This window comes from Oncorhynchus mykiss, chromosome 3 (genome assembly GCF_057628025.1).
Source record: "Oncorhynchus mykiss isolate SJ-2025 chromosome 3, ASM5762802v1, whole genome shotgun sequence".
NCBI lineage: Eukaryota > Metazoa > Chordata > Actinopteri > Salmoniformes > Salmonidae > Oncorhynchus > Oncorhynchus mykiss.
This window is the reverse complement of record NC_143024.1, coordinates 12,811,498-12,827,047: the sequence shown is the minus strand read 5'-3', so window position 1 is coordinate 12,827,047 and position 15,550 is coordinate 12,811,498. Positions and strand designations below refer to the sequence as shown.

The 15,550-nt window shown below is 41.4% G+C and overlaps 1 protein-coding gene and 1 long non-coding RNA gene across 2 annotated transcripts in view; both read right to left on the bottom strand.

Annotated features, from left to right (window-relative positions):
• Positions 1-1,509: 1,509 nt before the first annotated feature.
• Positions 1,510-4,341, bottom strand: LOC149984379 (uncharacterized). Its single transcript, XR_016492031.1, has 2 exons — positions 3,917-4,341; positions 1,510-3,726 (listed from the first exon to the last, which is right to left on the bottom strand). It is a non-coding gene; the product is annotated as an uncharacterized LOC149984379 (long non-coding RNA).
• Positions 4,342-4,738: 397 nt separating this feature from the next.
• Positions 4,739-15,550, bottom strand: part of LOC149984378 (beta-chimaerin-like) — a 57,451-nt gene continuing 46,639 nt past the window's right edge. The window contains exons 9-13 of the mRNA XM_090221066.1: positions 8,939-9,112; positions 8,021-8,098; positions 7,652-7,789; positions 7,363-7,468; positions 4,739-7,246 (exon numbers count right to left, since the gene is read on the bottom strand). Coding sequence (XP_090077192.1) covers positions 7,075-7,246; positions 7,363-7,468; positions 7,652-7,789; positions 8,021-8,098; positions 8,939-9,112 — 668 coding nt within the window. The 3' untranslated portion in view covers positions 4,739-7,074. The remainder of the gene's footprint in view (positions 7,247-7,362; positions 7,469-7,651; positions 7,790-8,020; positions 8,099-8,938; positions 9,113-15,550) is intronic.

Below are 15,550 nucleotides of genomic sequence, written 5' to 3'. Positions count from 1 at the left end.
AGGTCATGCATCCATTGATCTTCTAGAAACCAGAATAAACCAGAATCTTGAAAATTCTAAATGTGTATAGACATCTAGATGTATTTAGATTTCTAGATATATTTATACTTCTAGGTGTATTTAGACTTCTAGGTGTATTTAGACTTCTAGGTGTATTTAGACTTTTAGATGTATTTGGACTTTTAGGTGAATTTAGACTTTTAGATGTATTTAGACTTTTAGATGTATTTATACTTCTAGGTGTATTTAGACTTCTAGGTGTATTTAGACTTCTAGATGTATTTAGACTTCTAGGTGTATTTAGACTTCTAGGTGTATTTAGACTTCTAGATGTATTTGGACTTTTAGGTGAATTTAGACTTCTAGGTGTATTTAGACTTCTAGATGTATTTAGAATTTTAGGTGAATTTAGACTTCTAGGTGTATTTAGACTTCTAGATGTATTTAGACTTTTAGATGAATTTAGACTTCTAGGTGTATTTAGACTTCTAGGTGTATTTAGACTTCTAGGTGTATTTAGACTTCTAGATGTATTTAGACTTTTAGGTGAATTTAGACTTTTAGACTTTTAGGTGTATTTAGACTTTTAGACTTAGATGAATTTAGACTTCTAGGTGTATTTAGACTTCTAGATGTATTTAGAATTTTAGGTGAATTTAGACTTCTAGGTGTATTTAGACTTCTAGGTGTATTTAGACTTCTAGGTGTATTTAGACTTCTAGATGTATTTAGACTTTTAGACTTTTAGGTGTATTTAGACTTCTAGATGTATTTAGACTTCTAGGTGTATTTAGACTTCTAGGTGTTTTTAGACTTCTAGGTGTAGTTAGACTTTTAGATGTATTTAGACTTTTAGGTGAATTTAGACTTCTAGGTGTATTTAGACTTCTAGGTGTATTTAGACTTCTAGGTGTATTTAGACTTCTAGGTGTATTTAGACTTTTAGGTGAATTTAGACTTCTAGGTGTATTTAGACTTCTAGATGTATTTAGACTTTTAGGTGTATTTAGACTTCTAGATGTATTTAGACTTCTAGGTGTATTTAGACTTCTAGGTGTATTTAGACTTTTAGACTTCTAGGTGTATTTAGACTTCTAGGTGTATTTAGACTTCTAGGTGTATTTAGACTTTTAGATGTATTTAGACTTTTAGACTTCTAGGTGTATTTAGACTTTTAGATGTATTTAGACTTTTAGACTTCTAGGTGTATTTAGACTTCTAGGTGTATTTCGACTTTTAGATGTATTTAGACTTCCATCCTAATATGTATATATTTCTTAATTCCAATTCTTTTACTTTTTAGATGTGTGTATTGTTTTGGATTGTTAGATATTACTGTTGGAACTAGGAACATAAGCGTTTTGCTATACCCGCAATAACATTTGCTAAATATGTATGTGTGACAAATAAAATTTTATTTTATTTGAGATGTATTTAGACATTAAGATGTATTTAGCTTTCTTCACCATATCTGTTATTAAGTGAAAATAAAACACAAAGTAAACCAAATAACATATTTACACATTTATTTACAATATTGTAGATGTTTTTTCTTCATATACATCTCTGAAGTAAACTTTTAGCAGACTGGTAACAATGATGACAGAAGGCATAGTCCATTCAAAACAGATATTTTGAGATCGTGACTAAATAGTAAATATATTATCCACAATAAATATGTAACAAAGGTGTATTAACGTCATATGTAACTCCTGAGTGAGTGTGTGTGTGTGTGTGTGTGTGTACGTACGTACATTGCAGTACAAAATATATGTTTATTTTTATTTTTTACATTTAAAGTATTATGTGATGTAAACAACTAAATGTAATCTTACAATCCTGAACACTAGCTAATGTACATGCTGGCATATCCTTCATTCACATCCTCTGTAACAGTTCATTACTGCAGTGGTTCCCAACCAGTGGTACTAAGACCCCTGGGTGTACCTGGTCTATCCACAGGGGTACTTGAGAAGACTCATGAGACCATAGGTTTACTGGTAAAATACACATGAGCGGGTACTCTAGGCAGAGCAAAATTCAGTTGGTGGTACAGTAACCAAAAAATGGTTAGGAACCACTGCATTAGTGCATACTAGGCCTTAGGTAGCCTAGTACAGTATGAACAGAATCAGATTAATCCAACATGATCTAAATAAGGTTTGGTTGTATGTGAGTCCTTCATATCAAACCACCTCAAGTCCTTCATATCAAACCACCTCATGTCCTTCATATCAAACCACCTCAAGTCCTTCATATCAAACCACCTCAAGTCCTTCATATCAAACCACCTCAAGTCCTTCATATCAAACCACCTCAAGTCCTTCATATCAAACCACCTCAAGTCCTTCATATCAAACCACCTCATGTCCTTCATATCAAACCACCTCAAGTCCTTCATATCAAACCACCTCAAGTCCTTCATATCAAACCACCTCATGTCCTTCATATCAAACCACCTCAAGTCCTTCATATCAAACCACCTCATGTCCTTCATATCAAACCACCTCAAGTCCTTCATATCAAACCACCTCAAGACCTTCATATCAAACCACCTCAAGTCCTTCATATCAAACCACCTCAAGACCTTCATATCAAACCACCTCAAGTCCTTCATATCAAACCACCTCAAGTCCTTCATATCAAACCACCTCAAGTCCTTCATATCAAACCACCTCATGTCCTTCATATCAAACCACCTCAAGTCCTTCATATCAAACCACCTCAAGTTCTTCATGTCAAGAAAACAAACACACAAAAACCAATTCAAACAAATGACAAAATAAGTAATTGACCCTGGCTGGATATATTTGTAACATTAGATACCATGTGCTTTAGGCTGTGTGTGTATGAAATATGAAAACATACTTGAAAATTGATATTGTAGGAAACCTTAACCCACACCTAGTGAAGTGGGATGGTGCCCGTGAGCCCATTTGAGAGGCGTGTACACATGAGAGAGACTTGGTATAGAGAAGTGTGGGGACACTCTCCTGAAGGAAGGTGGTAATATTGTAACCTTAACCCAGAACTCTTGGCATTAAGGTCTTGGCTTGACAGTTACCGGACCCTGGTTTGAGTCCCGGACGGAGCTATTTCCCGAATTCACTATTAAATGATTATGAAATCATTCTTTACAATTATTTGATACTTCATAACTATTCCGTATCCATGCTTCATTGGCCTAGACATATTATGAATTAGGTGTATACCTAATATATTAACCTGGTGATAGGCGCAATTGATGAACATTATGAAAGTTATATCTTTAAAAAATGCCTCAAAATATATTCATATTTCATCATCAATGCTCCATGCTCCATAACAGGTTGCGGTCTGGCAGGTATAATGATCATGATGTAGCCTGGACTACTTAGCAACAGCAGTCGCAGCAACACTTCCACTGAAGTTGTTATTGTCAGGTATGGTCCCCCGTACTCTTCTGTTCTCCTTAAAACGTCCAGAACGTGAAACTTTGAGATTCCGTCTACAGGTTTTCTCATTGAACATTGGCTCAAACTCTGCATCGTCAAAGGCTTCGGCATCTGGGAAGGTTTCCTTTCCCTTTGAGTCCGGGGTAGATTTGGAGGAGATAGCAGACATCTTCTCCCCAGAAGGTTGGGTCTCACCAGATTCTTGGGTTGTTGGAATACTCTTCCTTGTCACAAATGCTCTCCACCAAGGGTATCTCACAGGCGCTGCCATATCTGGACCATTAAGTTTCACCTGCAAGATGCATTAGTGTATGTCAATATAGACAAACTGGTGTTGAGAAGAAAGAATCAATCATGCCATAAAAATTATATCAATAATAGAAAATATAGGAAGTCATGTTCATATAGCTGTCATGTAAACATGCTATACGTTTGTGATCAGCCATGAGGGATAATATGTCATACACCTGCCATCAACTCACCTGTATGTTTTCAGCCCTCTGGTGTCTCCTTTAGTATCTCCAAGGGGGTTCAACGTGAGGTTAGTCCTCGGCTGAGGACAACATGACCCGCACACAGACCTTCTAAGACCGTGTAGATTCCAAGTTGTTTACAGCTGCATCCACTTGGAAGACTCAATCTACAACATCCAATCAAGGCTTGAATCTACACGAAGGCCAATGTTTTAAGTAGAAAAACGACTGTAAATAACTGACTTCTGATGTATTCCTTGTCACTGAGAGGCAACAAATGTTACAGGTATCGGAATACAGCTGTCTATATCGCCTACAAACAAAACCCCACCCATGCACACCTGATTGGTTCACGTAAAACTGGGAGAGAAGTTACCTCCCTGGAAGCCTGCAGGAAGAATACCTGACCTGACAGCCAGAGTAACACAGTATCTGAGAACTAGACACACAGAAGAAACAATACATGCAAAGTCCTCCACACCCTTACATTTAGAAACAGGGTGACTAATCATGGCTGTGTCCCAAATTGGCACCCTATTCCCTACATAGTGCACTACTGTTGACCACAGTCCTATGGAACCTGTTCAAAAGTAGTGCACTATATAGGGAATAGGGTGCCATTTGAGACACATTCCATGTGTGTACCCTCAGGTACAGGGCGTCCACCATTGTTGCTCTCTTCAGCACCAGCGCTATTGAGCCATCGTTGTCCTATTGAAGGTGTGGTAGAGTACGTGTGTGTTGTCATTGCATTGCACCATGACGCAGACATTGCTTTGAGCAATTGAATTGTAGCCTATCCTAAACGTACACATAAAAGATTGAGCAAAATGTCATTTTACATCCTTTTAATAAATCAGCATTTGATAAATTACAATCTTAATTGCACCCATCACAAAAATACTTTTAATAAAATGGATTCGTAGAAAGGATTTCAATTATTATCAATAATGGAAAACAGAGATTGTGTAAACTCTGTCGTCGTGACGTTGTTTGGAGAAGGCGAGCTCCACATCACCTATAGCTGCTCCAGGCAGTTTTATGGTCTGAACATTTACACTTCATGTTTCCTGACTTTAGTATGTGTCAAATAGTGGCAGAACACTACGAGGTCTAGTCCTTACCCATACTAGATGTTTGGCAGTCTACGAGTAGCTATTACTGAACAAAAATATAAACGCAACATGTAGTGTTGGTTTCATGAGCTGAAATAAGATCCCAGTAAGATCCCAGTAAGATCCCAAATGTTCCATACACACAAAAAGCTTATTTCTCTAAAATGTTGTGCACACATTTATTTACATCCCTGTGAGTATTTTTCCTTTGCCAGGATAATCCAACCACCAGACAGGTGTGGCATATCAAGAAGCTGGTTAAACAGCATGATCATTACACAGGTGCACCTTGTGCTGGGGATTATAAAAGTTCACTCTAAAATGTACAGTTTTGTCACAACACAATGCCACAGATATCTCAAGTTTTGAGGGAGCGTGCAATTGGCAAGCTGACTGCAGGAATGTCCACCAGAGAATTTAATGTTCATTTCTCTACCATAAGCAGGCATATTTTTAGAGAATTTGGCAGTATGTCCAACTGACCTCACAACCACGTGTAACCACGTCATCCCAGGACCTCCACATCCGGCTTCTTTACCTGCGGGATTGTCTGAGACCAGCTGATAGAACGGAGGAGTCTTTCTGTCTGTAATAAAGCCCTTGTGTGGGGGGAAAAACTAATTCTGATTGGGCAGGGGAGCACCCATGGGTAGGCCTGCGAGGACATAGGCCCACCCAGTCTTATGAATTCCATAGATAAGGGCCTAATTCAGTTATTGCGACTGATTTCCTTATTTGCACTGTAACTCAGTAAATTCTGTTGAAATTGTTGTATGCTGCGTTAATATTTTTGTTCAGTGTGTGTGTATATGTATATACATATATTACCCCATGGTATTCCACTAAAGTATGAATATTAATATATATATTATATTAATTCATTTAAAAGAATGAGAAGTTCGATTCAAAAGTTCTGTAAACATTTAGGCTCACACACATCTCACCCAAACCATATACTACTATAACTCGGTATATTTTTATAGACCAGCAAACAGTTGCAGATGGAACTTCAACCGTGCCACTCAAAATATGTTTCTAAGCATTTCCTTACAAGTTTAACCTGCTCCGTTTACCAATTCCTTTAGGGTTTTGTTGTTTTTTGACAATGGAACACATCGCAGATCCTTGACAACCTATCAGTTTCAGGGGGAAAAAAAGCACACGATGCTGAAAACATAAAGAAATCTTCACAAAATAAATTGATCAGCACAGTGCTTCATACATAGACCATCCATCCATATCTCACCCTACAGGATCACACAGTTACTGAGTCATGAGACTCATTGACCAAGAAGCACACAACGAACACACTTGAGCATGACAATCACTATACAGACAGACATCAACCAAGAAGAATGTGTTAGTGTGATGATGCTGGATTATGGAAACATGTTTTTATTGTCACAGACACCGGAAAACGGGCAGTGAAATGTGTTGTTTTACAGGGTCAGCCATGGTAGTACAGCGACCCTGGAGCAAATTAGGGTTAAGTGCCTTGCTCAAAGGCACATTGACTGATTTTTAACCTTGTCGGCTCGGGTATTCAAACCAGCAACCTTCGTTTACTGGCCCAACACTTACCGCTAGGCTACTTGACGCCATGAAAGGTGTGTGGAAATGTTGGAATCAATGGCTTTTTCTAAAATGGCACCCTACTCACTATATAGTGTACACTACTGTTAACCAGAGCCCTATGGGGCCTGTTCAGAAGTAATGAAAATAGGGTCCCATTTGGGACGTATCCAGTACCTTGTCCCTCTTAAGGAGAATATGTCAGGATGTGACAACCTTTGACCTTTTACTGTAACAAGACATGATGTCTGACTGACGTACCACAGACTCAACTTCAACACTCATGCTTATGGGAGAGAAGTAATGGAAGCTAAAATCTGACCACAATAGAAACATTTGGAAATTTTGACACTTCATATGATGACAGACATGATGGCTTGAGATTCCTCTGGTATGGAATAAATCAAACATCCTATTCCTGCCCAGCAACAGACAGGGCTCCAGCCCATCCTGCCCAGCAACAGACAGGGCTCCAGTCCTTCAAAACAAGACGTCTTCATGCTCTATCAGGAGCTGTATGATGAGTTTCTGATGCCTCATGTCGTTCAGAGTGGCCAGGGCGTTCTGTTCAGGCGGCTGCATTAACGTCGGACCAAACACAATCCCCAGGTTCTCAGAATTCATGAAATTGTCCTTTTCAAACATGGTGACCCTGTGAGAAAGATGATTATTATATTAGTCAGAAAGGTGAGAAACAACATATGTGTATGCAAGACTACATCACTGATTCAACCCCATAAAGATCAGATGCAGTGTGTGTTTCATCACTTCTTGAGATGCATCATCAGGTAGCGTAGGGTCTCGTAGTGGGCTGGCGGGAGCTGCAGCAGCCCCTCGTGGATGGCCTCCAGTCTGGTGTCTGGGTTGGGGATTTCTACCAGGAGGAAGTACTACTGTTAGTTACATTCACCTGATAAATAACCGTGCCACAGACCTGAACATTTTCCTTAGCTCCCCAAGCTAGTGCCTAGCCTTTAGCTCAGTACACAGTCAGTCATTGCGCTGGAGACCCAAGGTGCATTGAGCTAATTGTGGGAATAAGTATGGGCGTGCGTACTTGCAGCGTGTATGAATTTGGAGTACACGTGGAATGTGATGACTGGAATGGGCAGGTCTCTCAGATAGAGCTTCAGAGCTCCAGCGATGATGTTGATGTCGTTGTACACATTGGCACTGATGTCTGCCTTCTCGCCATCTGCAGAGATGACACACCAGGCACATTATGTACCGACCAGACTGCAGTATATTCACTACAATTACCACAATGCAACATAATTGCCCTTTACGCCTCACATAACGACATCCGGCAGTCTGATACGGCTTTCCTGTGCTCATGTGCTTTTCATTTGAACCTATGGACTTTCATGTCTCATAACCTTAAACCAGACCTAAGCCCGGAGGCAAAGGAAATTAAGTTAACACAAACCTCGGTCAAAGGCGAGCCTCACGTCCTCAATGTGTTCTGAGAAGCCAGACACTCTGTAGAGGCCCTCAGACTGCAGACCTGCAAGCAGCAACACAGAGAGTCGATTTTCTCTACTCTCTATACCCTCTTTCACCCCATGCAGTCTCTACTAAATAAACTCAACAGAATTATTCAACAAGGGTGGCCTTTATTTCAACCAATGGAGCCTCGAGGCAGATTACAGTACTTTGGGGAAATGACATATTTTGATTAAAATGTTGATTAAGTCTATTATATATACTGTATTTTAGAAATAACACGTCCAGTTGAAATAACCCTTTTGAGAGTAGTTCAACACAGTTCAAATGGACAATTTTATTTCACTAAATGTAGCAATCTCTACCTGGAACAGCATAAAGAGGACTGGCCACCTCTCAGAGCCTGGTTCCTTCCTAGGTTCCTGCCTTTTTAGGGAGTATTTCCTAGCCACTGTGCTTCTACATCTGCATTGCTTGCTGTTTGGGGTTTTATGCTGGGTTTCTGTATAAGCACTTTGACATCTGCTGATGTAAAAATGGATTTATAAATACATTTTATTGATTGAATTTGATGCTAATTTAAAATATTGGTTTACACAGCACTTAATTTAGGTAGTCTCCTTAACCCCGGTCCAAGAGAGCCAATACATTTTAGTAATTTAGCAGATGCTTTTATCCAGAGCAACTTACAGTTGTGGGCGCATACATTAAAGTACTGGTCCCCCGTGGGAATCGAACCCACAACCCTGGCGTTGCTAATGCCATTCTCTACCAACTGAGCCACACAAGACCATATCACAGACATCCATTTTCACCTTGAAATTTGAATATTCTTTCAGTTTAGCTAACAACATGCAGGGTGCACCTGGCTTAAATGTCACAGAAACATTCTAAACGGTACCTCGTAGTTCTATCTCCTTGATACACATGTCCACCACCATGGGCCGTGTGGTGTTGTGGGCCTTGACCAGGGTAGTGAGGTCACAGCTGAACACCTTCTTAATCCTGCGCAGGTCTGGCTGACAGTCGCTGGGCACCAGCTTGGAACACTGCTTGTGTACGTTCAGCCCACAGTCTATAAACCACAGGTCAGAGAGGTGGTCAGTCAGTGTTAAAATACACACACACACAGAAAGGATTTATTCCAATCTTATAATCTGACATGATTATGGTCGACTTCTTCTAAAACAACATGTAACACATTACAGAGGGGTTAGAGATAACAAGTAGTACAGTGATTATCCCAATCTCAGAGAGAAAGCCCAGCCAGCTACGGTAAGGCCAGGCTGCTTCAATATGCCATGGTGGGCCACGTCACAGCAGAGGGTCTTGGACAGCTGGGGGTGAGAGAGCAGAGCACCACCTCTCTGTGTGGCATCACTGTCCCAGTCTGGCCTGCACACACACACTGTGACAAAGAGAACAAGCTGCCTCTCTGGGAGATGCCACAGGAATGTAACCTAGGTTGAGGTTTCTCTGACTCAATAAGAACATCCAGCTAAATCATTCATCACTGATAGTTGCGTTGTTACTACCAAGAAATACCCAGCATTATTGCTGGTCCGCTGACTGGGGTTCCTTATTCTCAGATACAGACAGATTAAAAATAGAGAAAAAACAGAGAGAGACTGTCAGACAGAAAAAGATGGAGAAAGAGATGGACAGACAAAGAGATAGGGAGGAAGAAGACAAGCTAAGCATGCCAGATAAGAAGGAAGAGAGAGGAAACACAGAGAGAGCGAGAGAGTTGGGGATAGGGAGGAAGAGAGAGAGAACAGAGAGAGAGATGGGAATAGGGAGGAGGAGAAAGAGAACAGAGAGAAGAGAGATGAGGACAGGGAGAAAGAGAGACAATGAGGATAGAAAGCCAGTCATCAGTTGTGTATCTCTGTGTGTTAGAGGACTGCTTCAGATACAACTGGAAGTACTAAAGAAGTCTCTTCTGATTCCCATAGGGCACAGGGCTGTCTGATGACACCAGTGTTTGCCTGGGGCTTATAAGCATGGCTAATATCTGAACAACAAACCATCTGTCTACAGAGAAAAACAGCCACGTTAGTCCTCCTTTCAACACATCCATGTCAGGATTGTATCCAGGCCATAATAGAACCCTGTGTCTATCGCAGAGAGTTTAGGGACTTTCCAAACCTACTTGTCTACTGGTCAACTAGTCTCAATTGTGCCAAAGTCTTGCTAAGTTGTAAATGTTTGTAATGTATTTATATTGTGTGTCTGAACCCTATACTTCACTGCACCAGTGAAAGTATAGGGCGGCAGGTAGCCTAGTGGTTAGAGCGTTGGGCCAGTAACCGAAAGGTTGCTGGAACGAATCCTTGAGCTGACAAAGGTTAGCTGCCACTGAACAAGGCAGTTAATCCACTGTTCCCCGATAAGCAGTCATTGTAAATAAGAAATTGTTCTAAACTGGCTTGCCTCGTTAAATTTTTAAAAAATACAGTCTGATCTGTTTTTCAGCCAACAAACATTTCAACAAGTTCACTAGGATACAACATTATTGATCAGTAGAATCATTAGGTGGTGTTCATAAATACTAGAGTTGCAAAGGGTGGTTCATTTACTGGAAACTTTCAAGTTATCACAAGACATCTAGTGGTGCTTTTGGGGTATTTCAGATTATCACAGGTGTCTGTAATTATCTCTCGGTGTGTCCTTATTACCTGTAAAAATATATTAACTAATTTTTATTTTACCTTTATTTAATTAGGCAAGTCAGTTAAGAACAAATTGTTATTTTCAATGACAGCCTAGGAACAGTGGGTTAACTGCCTTGTTCAGGGGCAGAACGACAGATTTGTACCTTGTCAGCTCGGGGATTTGAACTTGCAACCTTCCGGTTACTAGTCCAATGCTCTAACCACGCAGACAGAATGACAATGCTGTTGATCCTAAATATAAACCAGCAACTTAGTGAATACCATTGGTACCATATTAAGGTTTCAGTGTGACATACAGTACCAGTCAAAAGTCTGGACACACCTACTGTACTCATTACAAGGTTTTTAGTTTTACTATTTTCTACATTGTAGAATAATAGTGACGACATCAAACTATGAAATACATATGGAATCATGTAGTAACCAAAAAAAGTGTTAAATAAATCAAAATATATTTTGTATTTTATTTGAGATTATTCAAAGTTTCCTTTCCTTTGCCTTGATGACTCTTGGCATTCTCTCAACCTGCTTCATGAGGAATGCTTTTCCAACAGTCTTGAAGGAGTTTCCACATGTGCTAAGCACTTGTTTCCTTCACTCTGCGGTCCAACTCATTCCAAACCATCTCAATTGGGTTGAGGTCGGGTGATTGTGGAGGCCAGATCATCTGATGCAGCACTTCATCACTCTCCTTCTTGGTCAAATAGCCCTTACACAGCCTGGAGGTGTGTTGGGTCATTGTCCTGTTGAAAAACAAATGATAGTTCCACTAAGAACAAACCAGATGGGATGGAGTATCGCTGCAGAATGCTGTGGTAGCCATGCTAGTTAAGTGTGCCTTGAATACTAAATAAATCACAGTGTCACCAGAAAAACACTCCCACACCTCCTCCTCCATGCTTCATGGTGGGAACCACACATGCGGAGATCATCAGTTTACCTACTCTGCATCTCACAAAGACAAAATCTCAAATTTGGACACGTCAGACCAGAGGACAGATTTCCACCAGTCTATTGTTCATTGCTTATGTTTCTTGGCCCAAACAAGTCTCTTATTATTATTGGTGTCCTTTAGTAGTGGATACTTTGCAGCAATTCAGCCTGATTCACGCAGTCTCTTCTGAACAGTTGATGTTGAGATGTGTCTGTCTGTTAATTGAACTCTGTGAAGCATTTATTTGGGCTGCAATCTGAGGTGCAGTTAACTCTAATGCACTTATCCTCTGCAGCAGAGGTAACTCTGGGTCTTCCTTTCCTGTGGCGGTCCTCATGAGAGCCAGTTTCATCATAGTGCTTGATGGTTTTTGTGACTGCACTTGAAGAAACTTTCAAAGTTCTTAAAATGTTCCTGATTGACTGACCTTAAATTAATGGACTGTCTTTTCTCTGCTTATATGAGCTGTTCTCCCCATAATATGGACTTGGTCTTTTACCAAATACGGCTATGTTCTGCATACCACCCATACCTTGTCACAGCAGATTGGCTCAAATGCATTAAAGAAATTCACACCTGTTAATTGAAATGCATTCAAGGTGACTACCTCATGAAGCTGGTTGAAAGAATGCCAAGTGTGTGCAAAACTGTCATCAAGGCAAAGGGTGGCAACTTTGAAGAATCTCAAATACCTTCAGATGTGTTTAGCACTTTTTTTGGTTACTACATGATTCCATGTGTGTTATTTCATAGTTTTGATGTCTTCACTATTATTCTACAGTGTAGAAAATAGTAAAAAGAAAGAAAACTGGTGCCAAACTGGTGGCAGTTGTGACAAAAGTTAATAGTAGTGTCACAGTTCATGGAAAATAATGCCAGTGTTGATTAGATGCTTTTTGCATTATTATGCTGTTCTCTCTTCAACCATATGGTCTATCTACTAGAAACTCATGGACAATATGGTAACTTACTTTGCAACCCTAAATATTACATCATTTTATCTGGCAGGAAGTGCCAAGGACAGCTACAGTACATGTGTCCCTTTTCACTCAATTTAACTTCAGGATTGGAATGATATGAACAGTATTGTGATATTTTCCCCATGTACTGAAGCACTGAAATGGGTTAAAACCACTCCTTAAAAAGGATCTCCATTACAAAGCGATCAAGAAAGCATGACAGCACGGCCAGGCAGCACGGCCAGGCAGCACGGCCAGGCAGCACGGCCAGGCAGCACGGCCAGGCAGCACGGTCAGGCAGCACGGCCAGGCAGCACGGTCAGGCAGCACGGCCAGGCAGCACGGCCAGGCAGCACGGCCAGGCAGCACGGCCAGGCAGCACGGCCAGGCAGCACGGCCAGGCAGGATTGTTTTGATCTCGCAGACTGGGATATGTTCCGGGTAGCCTCAGAGCGTAATATCGACAAATACGCTGATTCGAGTGAATTTATAAGAAAGTGTATAGGAGATGTTGTATCTACTATGACTATTAAAACCTACCCTAACCAGAAACTGTGGATAGACGGCGGCATTCGCGCAAAACTGAAAGCGCAAATCACCACATTTAACCATGGAAAAGTGACTGGGAATATGGCCAAATACAAACAGTGTAGTTATTCCCTCCGCAAGGCAATCAAACAAGCACCTCAGGGACACCAACGTCTTGCTTCCGGACAAACTAAAACACCTTCTTTGACCGCTTTGAGGATAATACAGTGCCACAGACACGGCCTGCTACCAAGGACTGTGGGCTCTCCTTCTCCGTGGCCGACGTGAGTAAGGCATTCAAAAGTTAACCATCGCAAGGCTGCCAGCCCAGACGGCATCCCTAGCCGCGTCCTCAGAGCATGTGCAGACCAGCTGGCGTGTTAACGGACATATTCCATCTCTCCTTATCCCAGTCTGCTGTCCCTACATGATTCAATATGGCCACCGTTGTTCCAGTACCCAAGAAGACAAAGGTAACTGAACTAAATGACTATTGCCCCATAGCACTCACTTCTGTCATCATGAAGTGCTTTGAGAGACTAGTCAAGGATCATATCACCTTCACCATACCTGTCACCCTAGACCCACTTCAAATTTTCTTACCGCCCCAATAGGTCCACAGACGATGCAATCGCCATCACACTGCACACTGCCCTAACACATCTGGACAAGAGGAATACCTATGTAAGAATGCTGTTCATTGACTACAGCTCAGCATTCAACACCATAGTACCCTCCAAACTCATCATTAAGCTTGAGGCCCTGGGTCTCAACCCCCACCCTGTGCAATTGGGTCCTGGACATCCTGATGGGCCGCCCCCAGGTGGTGAAGGTAGGAAATAACATCTCCACTTCACTGATCGTCAACAATGGGGCCCCACAAGGGTGCGTGCTCAGCCCCCTCCTGTACTCCCTGTTCACCCATGACTGCGTGGCCATGCACACCTCCAACTCAATCATCAAGTTTGCAGACCACACAACAGTAGTAGGCTTGATTATCAACAATGACGAGACGGCCTACAAGGAGGAGGTGAGGGCACTCGGAGTGTGGTGTCAGGAAAACAACCTCTCACTCAACGTCAACAAAACAAAGAAGATGATCGTGGACTTCAGGAAACAGCAGAGGGAGCACCCCCCTATCCACATCAATGGGACAGCAGTGGAGAAGGTGGAAAGTTACATTCCTCGGTGTACACATCACAGAAACTGAAATGGTCCATCCACACAGACAGTCTGGTGAAGAAGGCACAACAGCGCCTCTTCAACCTCAAGAGGCTGAAGAAAATGTCGCGTGTCACCTAAAACCTTCAAACTTTTACAGATGCACAATTGAGAGCATCCTGTCGGGTGTATCACCGCCTGGTACAGCAACTGCACCTTCCTCAACCACAAGGCTCTCCAAAGGGTGGTGCGTTCTTCCCCTCACGTCACCGGGGGCAAACTACCTGCCCTCCAGGACACCTACAGCACCTGATGTCACAGGAAGGCCAAAAAGATCAAAGGACAACAACCACCCGAGCCACTGCCTGTTCACCCTGCTACCATCCAGAAGGCGAGGTCAGTACAGGTGCATCAAAGCTGGGACCGAGAGACTGAAAAACAGCTTCTATCTCAAGGCGATCAGACTTTTAAAACAGCCAACAACAGAGAGGCTGCTGCCTACATACAGACTCAATCATTGGCCACTTTAATAAATGGATCACTAGTCACTAAGAATGCCACTTTAATAATGTTTACATATCTTGCATTCCTCGTTAACATTACTCATATACTGTATTTTATACATTCTATTGCATCTTGCCTATGCCACTATCATTGCTCATTCATATATTTATATATTCTTATTCCATTATTTTACTTAGATGTGTGTATTAGGTAGTTGTGGAATTTTTAGATTACCATGTTAGATATTGCTGCACTGTCAGAACTAGAAGCACAAGCATTTCGCTACACTCGCATCTGCTAACCATGTGTATGTGACCAATAAAATTGGATTTGACAGCACAGCCAGCCAGCACAGCCAGCCTTGTTGCAGTTTTGTGGATCCAGTATTTGGATGTCCTTGCTTGACTGGGTGTGTCCCGTTGATACACCTTCTAAGCGCTCTGTGAGCGTCTGTCTTGTTTATAAATAGTTGACAGCCATAGTCACAGGGGGAACTGGTTTGTCCCAGGTGTCACTGAGGAATGCTAAATTACTACATTTCACAGGCCTCATCCAACCATTGACACATGAAACAGACCACATTTCCTGGACTCTACATTCCATGACATGATCCAGGCTTAGACGTAATATTGTAACCCTTTTTATTGTCATAGCATTTAAAAATAAAGACATTATTAGGCATTTCAAGTTTGATATCTCATGTGTTACAATTGAGTCACGTGACACGAGTCACGTGTCACGAGCCACGTGTC